The sequence below is a fragment of the Babylonia areolata genome, chromosome 6 (assembly GCF_041734735.1).
Source record: "Babylonia areolata isolate BAREFJ2019XMU chromosome 6, ASM4173473v1, whole genome shotgun sequence".
Taxonomy (NCBI): Eukaryota; Metazoa; Mollusca; class Gastropoda; order Neogastropoda; family Buccinidae; genus Babylonia; species Babylonia areolata.
This window is the reverse complement of record NC_134881.1, coordinates 22,806,096-22,816,095: the sequence shown is the minus strand read 5'-3', so window position 1 is coordinate 22,816,095 and position 10,000 is coordinate 22,806,096. Positions and strand designations below refer to the sequence as shown.

The following is a 10,000-nucleotide window of genomic DNA, read 5'->3' as shown; positions in this document are numbered from 1 at the left end:
ACACCACGTCACTCAAGAGCCATCGCTCGACTTTATTTTTTGGTTTTATTAAAAAAAGCAAAAGGCTGTAACACACAGATGAAATACTGGATATGTGTAAAGTCTATGATAATTATGCACACTCCTGTAAACACTAAATATGCGTGCGCACTCATGCATTTTGAACATGGTTACTGGAATGACTCACTAGGGTCGGGGTTGGGGGTGATCCTGACAGCTGACAATGCAGTGAACACTGTGACAACGGGGAGATTACTGATGCTAATTAATGTTAGTTGGTGTGTGTCCATCGAGATCGATGATGACCATCGTTGTCATCCAGCTGGGGGATGGGGGGAAGGTGGTGGTGGTGGGGGGGGATGCTCATCAATCTATCTGTGTTAGTTAACATCTGGGTGAAAGAGTTCCAGTATCCTCTCCCCCTACCCATAAAGAGATCCATTTTTCTCCCCCACCTCCAAAAGGATCCATTCTGCTCCACCCCCCCCCCTACCCTGAAAAGACCCATGCTACTCTCCCCTACCCACAAAGAGATCCATTGTACTCTCCCCTTACCCTCAAAGAGACCCATTCTACTCTCCCCTTACACCCAAAGAGACCCATTCTACTCTCCCCTTACACCCAAAGAGACCCATTCTACACTCCCCTTCCCCCCATAGAGACCCATTCTACTCTCCCCTTACTCCAAAGAGACCCATTCTACTCTCCTCTTACCCCCAAAAGAGACCCATTCTGCTCTTCCCTTACTCCAAAGAGACCCATTCTACTCTCCTCTTACCCCCAAAAGAGACCCATTCTGCTCTCCCCTTACTCCAAAGAGACCCATTCTACTCTCCCCTTACTCCAAAGAGACCCATTCTACTCTCCTCTTACCCCCAAAAGAGACCCATTCTGCTCTTCCCTTACCCCCAGAGAGACCCATTCTGCTCTCCCCTTACTCCAAAGAGACCTACTCTCCCCTTCCCCCCAAAGAGACCCATTCTACTCTCCCCTTACTCCAAAGAGACCCATTCTACTCTCCTCTTACCCCCAAAAGAGACCCATTCTGCTCTTCCCTTACTCCAAAGAGACCCATTCTGCTCTCCTCTTACCCCCAAAAGAGACCCATTCTACTCTCCCCTTCCCCCAAAGAGACCCATTCTACTCTCCCCTTCCCCCAAAAGAGACCCATTCTACTCTCCCCTTCCCCCAAAAGAGACCCATTCTACTCTCCCCTTCCCCCAGAGAGACCCATTTTACTCTCCCCTTCCCCCAAAGAGACCCATTCTACTCTCCCCTTCCCCCAGAGAGACCCATTCTACTCTCCCCTTCCCCCAAAGAGACCCATTCTACTCTCCCCTTCCCCCAAAAGAGACCCATTCTACTCTCCCCTTCCCCCAGAGAGACCCATTCTACTCTCCCCTTCCCCCAAAGAGACCCATTCTACTCTCCCCTTCCCCCAGAGAGACCCATTCTACTCTCCCCTTCCCCCAAAGAGACCCATTCTACTCTCCCCTTACCCCCAGAGAGACCCATTGTACTCTCCCCTTCCCCCAAAGAGACCCATCTACTCTCCCTTTACCCCAGAGAGACCCATTGTACTCTCCCCTTACACCCACAGAGACCCATTCTACTCTCCCCTTCCCCAAAAGAGACCCATTCTACTCCCCCCTTCCCCCCAAACAGACCCATTCTACTCTCCCCTTACCCCCAAAGAGACCCATACTACTCTCCCCTTACCCCCAAAGAGACCCATACTACTCTCCCCATACCCCCAAAGAGACCCATACTACTCTCCCCATACCCCCAAAGAGACCCATACTACTCTCCCCTTACTTTCGTGCTTATTAAACAATGGAATAGGGATCTGGTTATGAAACGTAGTGATATACCTGGGGAATATACAGACATGACTATACAAGTTTGGCAAATTTTGGCTTCGAAGCCATATGCTATGCAAGTGACAATGCTTCAATATTTACAATGGTTTCAAGGCCAGATGCTAGGTGACAAGGATTCAATATTTGCAATGATATCGAAGCCTGACTCAAAGGGCACACGCACGCAAGCACGCAACACACGTACAAACACATACACGCCTGCGTGCACGTCAAACGTCGTGATCTGTCGATCAAGACACTTTCAATCAGCACGACCAAAACCGAACCAAACTTCCTGCATGGAAAGAAATCCACATCTATATATGTTTTTTTTTCTTCTTCTAAAAACAACAACAGTCACAACAAACAACTACAACAAAACCAAGAACAACAACAACACAAAACAACAACAACAACAGGCGAAGAAACAAACAAACAAACAAAAATAACGGTGAAATAACAACAGCAAAAAGACCACCAAAGCATTATGCGGTTCCTTCTCGATAAACTGACATCAGGACACTGACAATTAATCATTAACTGCACACACCTGTTCTCCAACTCCTTGCATTGTTCACCTGTACACAACCACCACAGCATGCTGTCCATGTGCAAACACTGTCCATGGTGCTCACATTAATGTGGTCAGACTGCTGAAAGACAATACTCAGCGAAACACACAAATACAGCGTCTGCTGAAAGACATCAATCAGTGAAACACACCAACACGTTACGGCGCTGTGCGTAGGAGGTGCCGTGATACCTGTGTCTATTGGTCAACGGTAACCATGGCATCCACAAACACACGGACATCCACAGACACACAGACATCCACAGACAGACAGACAGACACAGACAGACACACATACACACACACACACATCCACACACACACAACACATCCAGAAATACGCATTACATCCACAAACACACAACACATCCATTTACTTACAACACATCCACATTCATAAATACACACAACCATCGCCGGAAGACGACCACTGGAGCTGTGGCACAACTGTGTGATTGATTGCACAGCCTCTCGCTCACACACTGCAGATGGACAGGTCTTCCAGCTACTCTGAATCCAGGACCATCATTAAGGCCAAGCTGCAGAACAAGTGGAAGCAGCAGCATCCACGCCACAACAGAGCGGATCCGTACTACCTTTTGACTCGTCGAGAGCAGGTAGCCATTTTCAGGCTCAGGACAGGCCACAACCGCCTGAAACACCACCTATACACGAAACTCCGTATCGGCGACACAGAGCAGTGCCCCTGCAGAACAGGCAGCCAGGCAACAGAACATCTGCTACAGTCCTGCCCGCTCCACCAAGCACTCCGAGAGAAAACCTGGCCCGACCCCAATCCCAGCGGCCCGGAAGCTCTACGGAGGACTGGAGGACCTGCGACGTACTGCCGCCTTCGTCGAGGAGACGGGGGAATCCACCTGATAAATGACGAACGAGACAACAACACACTGTTCTGTCTGATCACGGAAACAAACGACACAAGTGAAAGAAGTAACGAGTTGACTCGCCAGTTTTGACCAACGACAGTACTCATGCACAAGAATACACAGACATTGTCAAAAAAAAAAAAAAAAAAAAAAAAAAAAAAAAAAAAAAAAATCCGTGACGACAAACAGAAAGAAAACTGGACACCCTTGAGACTGCTGTACTGAACTAGAAATGTCAATTTGGCTCTTGCTTCACCGAGAGTTAGTACGGAAAAAACAAGAAGAAATCAGCTGCTCGTAATTTGATGGAAGACAGGTAAAGGTAACTAGGAAGTAACATAGCTCCAGTACGACACATCTCCATGCGATCTGGTCATACACCACCCACCTGATGCACAGCTGTCCTGTGGTGAAGCCGTGTTTGTTCTTTAGTTTAACGTCTTTTCAGGATCAGTGATATCAGACGAGGGTAGGGGAAAAAATGAGGGAGGGAAAAGAAATTACTTTTTTCGTATGCGAGTATGCGAATGTGTGTGTGTGTGTGTGTGTGTGTGTGTGTGTGTGTGTGTGTGTGTGTGTGTGTGTGTGTGTGTGTGTGTGTGTGTGTTTTGGATACTGAAAATAATTGGTTAAAAAACAGCAACATAACAATGTAAAAGGTCAGATGACAGAGACCACTGCCCACAGATCATGTAACTATTGTGCTTGTGATCCACGAGAATTACAACGGACAGATGTCCACAACTAAATACTATGATAAAAATCGCGGACAGATCATCTCTGGAGATCATAAGCTAAAAAAACAGACCCTGCTCACGACAGAGGCTAAAAACAGACAGGAAAAGACCCGTCCCTGTGTTCAATACACACGATATCAGATCATCGTTCCAGAACCACTACAGCGGAAGATGTACTTGCAGATCTTGCGAGGCTGATTCTCTTCAACCCGTCCTGCAGAATTCCTTTTAAAAATGGTCAACACTGAGAACAAGAGAGAGAAGAATAAAAGTCACAACAAACAATATTCTATAAAATCATAACACGTCCAGCTTGGATACCCAGACAGTCAGACCGGAATTCTAAGCACGACGGACAGGTCAGAGATCAGAGGTCAGCCAGTGAGCGTCTAACATGCTACAGGTCTGTAGTTGGGGGGTCATCATGCCCCCTCCCCCTCCCATCGATCCCAATTCCTCCCGACCTATTCCTCTGCTCTGACCACCCTCTTTCTGTCTATAGATAACCCCACCAACCGCAAAGTCAGCATCTGACATCAATACAGAGAGTGGAATCACAATCACCATCTGACATTAATACAGACTGTGGAGGCACAATCACTACCTGACATCAATACAGACTGTAGAGACACAATCATCATATGACATCAATACAGACTGTAGAGCCACAATCATCATATGACATCAATACAGACTGTGGAGGCACAATCACCACCTGACACACAATGACATCATAACAGACTGTGGAGGCACAATCACGACCTGAAATCAATACAGACTGTAGAGACACAATCATCATATGACATCAATACAGGCTGTAGAGACACAATCACCGCCTGACATCAATACAGACTGTAGAGGCACAATCACTTCCGATATCAATACAGACTACAGAGACACAATCACCACCTGACATCAATACAGACTGTAGAGGCACAATCACCGCCTGACATCAATACAGGCTGTAGAGACACAATCACCGCCTGACATCAATACAGACTGTAGAGGCACAATCACTTCCGATATCAATACAGACTACAGAGACACAATCACCACCTGACATCAATACAGACTGTAGAGACACAATCACCACCTGACATCAATACAGACTGTAGAGGCACAATCACTTCCGATATCAATACAGACTACAGAGACACAATCACCACCTGACATCAATACAGACTGTAGAGGCACAATCACCACCTGACATCAATACAGACTGTAGAGGCACAATCACTTCCGATATCAATACAGACTACAGAGACACAATCACCACCTGACATCAACACAGACTGTAGAGGCACAATCACCACCTGACATCAATACAGACTGTAGAGGCACAATCACCACCTGACATCAATACAGACTGTAGAGGCACAATCACCACCTGACATCAATACAGACTGTAGAGGCACAATCACCACCTGACATCAACACAGACTGTAGAGGCACAATCACCACCTGACATCAACACAGACTGTAGAGGCACAATCACCACCTGACATCATTACAGACTACAGAGGCACAATCACCGCCTGACATCATTACAGACTACAGAGGCACAATCACCACCTGACATCAACACAGACTGTAGAGGCACAATCACCACCTGACATCAATACAGACTGTAGAGGCACAATCACCACCTGACATCAATACAGACTACAGAGACACAATCACCACCTGACATCAATACAGACTACAGAGGCACAATCACCACCTGACATCAATACAGACTGTAGAGGCACAATCACCACCTGACATCAATACAGACTGTAGAGGCACAATCACCACCTGACATCAATACAGACTGTAGAGGCACAATCACCACCTGACATCAACACAGACTGTAGAGGCACAATCACCACCTGACATCAACACAGACTGTAGAGGCACAATCACCACCTGACATCATTACAGACTGTAGAGGCACAATCACCGCCTGACATCATTACAGACTACAGAGGCACAATCACCACCTGACATCAATACAGACTGTAGAGGCACAATCACCACCTGACATCAATACAGACTGTAGAGGCACAATCACCGCCTGACATCAATACAGACTGTAGAGGCACAATCACCACCTGACATCAACACAGACTGTAGAGGCACAATCACCACCTGACATCAATACAGACTGTAGAGGCACAATCACCACCTGACATCAATACAGACTACAGAGGCACAATCACCACCTGACATCAACACAGACTGTAGAGGCACAATCACCACCTGACATCAATACAGACTGTAGAGGCACAATCACCACCTGACATCAACACAGACTGTAGAGGCACAATCACCACCTGACATCAATACAGACTGTAGAGGCACAATCACCACCTGACATCAATAACAGACTGTAGAGGCACAATCACCGCCTGACATCAATACAGACTGTAGAGGCACAATCACCACCTGACATCAATAAAGACTGTAGAGGCACAATCACCACCTGACATCAACACAGACTGTAGAGGCACAATCACCACCTGACATCAATACAGACTGTAGAGGCACAATCACCACCTGACATCAATACAGACTACAGAGGCAAAATCACCACCTGACATCATTACAGACTACAGAGGCACAATCACCACCTGACATCAACACAGACTGTAGAGGCACAATCACCACCTGACATCAATACAGACTGTAGAGGCACAATCACCGCCTGACATCATTACAGACTACAGAGGCACAATCACCGCCTGACATCAACACAGACTGTAGAGGCACAATCACCACCTGACATCATTACAGACTACAGAGGCACAATCACCGCCTGACATCAATACAGACTGTAGAGGCACAATCACCACCTGACATCAACACAGACTGTAGAGGCACAATCACCACCTGACATCAATACAGACTGTAGAGGCACAATCATCATATGACATCAATACAGACTGTAGAGGCACAATCATCATATGACATCAATACAGACTGTGGAGGCACAATCACCTGTTAGACAGAACACGAACAATGAAGGCACAGTCAACAGTGTGACACAATACAAACTGTGAAGGCACATTCACCATCTGACAGGATTCATACTATGGCGGACACAGTCACCAGACTGACATCATACATACAGTGTGCAGGCACAATGGGGATCATTATAAGGACATAAAGGCTTATGGCACACTGCACGGAATACAGGATACAGTTGTTTGCCCTTGCATTGTGTGACCTAACAATACAATAGTCATTTCTTTTTCACTAATTGTAGCCTCATAGTTCAGAATAAACACGTGTATGGGTTACATATTTCTCCGATCTCTTAACTACAAATGTATGTACACTTTTTTGACAAAACTTTTCTGTCAGTTGCTTTTCGTATTTGATAAACGATTCCCCAAACTCGACAAATGTGATAATTTGTCCAGTCTCTCAGCAAATAACCGTCTTCCAATTTCAAACTCTCAATGCCTGTCTCAGCAAATATCTGTCTTCTATTTTAAACATCCGATGGCTCTCTCAGCAAATATCTGTCTTCCATTTCAAACACTACGGCTCTCTCAGTAGATATCTGCCTTCCATTTTAAACACACAACGCCTTTCTCGGCAAATTATCATTACTTCCCAAATCACCAGTCACTGACAAATTAAAAAAAAAAAAAAACAACGCATCAAAGGAGAACATTATCTCATATATATATATATATATATATATATATATATATATATATATATATATATATATATATATATATATATATCTAACAGTCTGATATATATTCACATTATCACAAGGAAAATTTCAATATACCGGTTATTGTAATGTCCGTATAAACTATTCACATATCATCGTCATTAACAGAGTGTGATCATTCTTATCGATTCATCTGAGAATGACATTGAAGAGAAGAGTCGCGAGACGGAGAGAGAGAGAAAGAGAGAGAAAGAGAGAGAGAGAGAGAGAGAGAGAGAGAGAGACGGGGGGCGGGGGGGGGGGGGGGGGGGGGCTACGGATACAGATACAGATATTTTATTCAATACATGCAAGAGCCTGTCCTGAAGGGGTGGTGTAAACAAACATTACAGGGGTAGTATATTTAGGAGAGAGAGAGAGAGAAAGAGAGAGAGAGAGGGAGAGAGAGAGACATACAGAGACAGAGACAGAGAGTTAAAAACAAACAAACAACAACAGCCAACAATGAGTACATTTCCGCAGTGGAAAGAGGACCAATTCCCAATCAAGGAAAGATAACCAGCCTCCATGGATTGAGAATAGAATTGCTGTTCCTGAACATCCTCACAAGTCCTCACAAGTTCTGTTTTTGGCTGGCGGGAAAAATAATGATGAGAGAGAGAGAGAGAGAGAGAGAGAGAGAGAGAGAGGGAGAGAGAAAGAGAGAGAGAGAGGAATCAAAACAAAACAATATTCTATTGTTAGATGTCTCAAATATTATGTCAAGTGATCTTCTCTCGCCATCAGGTTAAAAAAACTGAAAAAAAAGCAACAGCAACCCCCCCAAAAAAAAACAACAACAAAAAACCAAACAAAAACAAAAAAACAACAACTCAGCAGTCTTACATCACAACAATGACACAATCCAAACTGCCAATTTCGTGACCAAAACATGACGTTTTTCAATGTTTGCGTGTATAGTGTTATAACAGATGGTGTCGCTATCAGACAGTGTCGTCAACACTTCCTGGACTGTGCATCGTAGTGGTGGTGGTGGTAGGGGTTGGGGTTTAGGAGGAAGAGGTGCTGGTAGTGGTGGTGGACGAGGGGAGGGGAGGGGAGGGGTGAGGTCGAGGGGCAGTCGGGTGAAGGGGTACATCAAGGACTGGCAGTGAACCAGGCTGCAAGCACCCACGCTCGCTCAATGAGAGTCACCGCCCCCAATGCGCAGCGTGGTGACGTATTTCCGGTCCCCGTGATGCTCGACCAGCGGGCTGAGGCTGGGTGGTGGCGGTGGGGCGCTGGGTTCGTCCTCCCCCTCCCCCTTCCCCTTCGCCACCTCCCCAAGGGGCCGGATGAGGAGTGTGGAGATGTCGCTGTCTGCTCCCCCTCCTCCTCCCTCAACCCCAGTGGTGCCCACCACCCCCGCCTCCCCGGCCTGGTCGCTGGTGGTGTCGGCAGGCCTGCTGACGTCATCGCGGAGCGTTTCGTCCTCAGGAGGTGCGACGTCGTCATCACTACGGGGGTCGGAAATGTGGGGGTCTCCAAGCTGGGGCATCTCCGTCACCTGCATGCTGAAGCGGACCTTCTTGGCGTAGTCCGGGGGCGGCTCTTCAGGCATCTCCTCGTCGTCGTCCTCCTCCTCCCCGGCGTGAGACCTGTGCATGGGAGGAGTGGACGCCCGCACCATACGTCCCAGACTGGATCTGAAGCTTTCATCCCCTTCCTCATCCTCATCCTCTTCCTCGCCCTCCTCCTCCTCTTCCCCCCTCCCGCGGTTAGACGCCAGAAAGTGCTGGTGCAGCAGGGCCCCCAGCAGTCGGCCCGTGTCGACGTCGGAGGAGGAGGGGGAAGAGGGGTTGTTGTTCATCATCTCCCCCGTTTCTTCTGAGCACGTCGCCATCGCTATGTCCGCCGCCGCGCCTTCCCTGACGGCGTCAACATCCTCCTCCTCCACACCCGCCGACGCCGCCCCGAGAGAAGACAGCTCCGCACTGCCGCCTCCGTCCACCCCCTCCTCCTCCTTTCCGGCGGCGTACAGGACCGGCAGGGAGGTGACGTCGATCATGTCATTTACGTCATCCTCCCCGGTCCCCGCGGCCACGTCATCACCAACGCCATCACCCGCTGATGACGACAGCAGGCCTTGCAGCACGGCGGAGAGGTAGGCCGAGCCTGCAGGTCCCCCAGTGGATCCCCCGCCCGGACCCCGGGAGGAGAAGGAGGGGGAGGAGGTGGTGGGGCTGCCGTCTTCCCCACCTCCGTTCTCCCGGTCGCTGGGCACCCCGCTGTCCGCGTCC

General features: G+C 47.9%; 1 protein-coding gene across 3 annotated transcripts in view; it reads right to left on the bottom strand.

Annotated features, from left to right (window-relative positions):
* Positions 1 to 8,029: 8,029 nt before the first annotated feature.
* LOC143282837 (uncharacterized) overlaps positions 8,030 to 10,000 on the bottom strand; it is a 58,743-nt gene continuing 56,772 nt past the window's right edge. For all 3 annotated transcript variants that reach the window (XM_076588663.1, XM_076588662.1, XM_076588664.1), the window contains one exon: positions 8,030 to 10,000. This exon is cut by the window's right edge and continues 303 nt beyond it. In XM_076588663.1, the coding sequence (XP_076444778.1) occupies positions 8,902 to 10,000 (1,099 nt within the window). In that variant the 3' untranslated portion in view covers positions 8,030 to 8,901.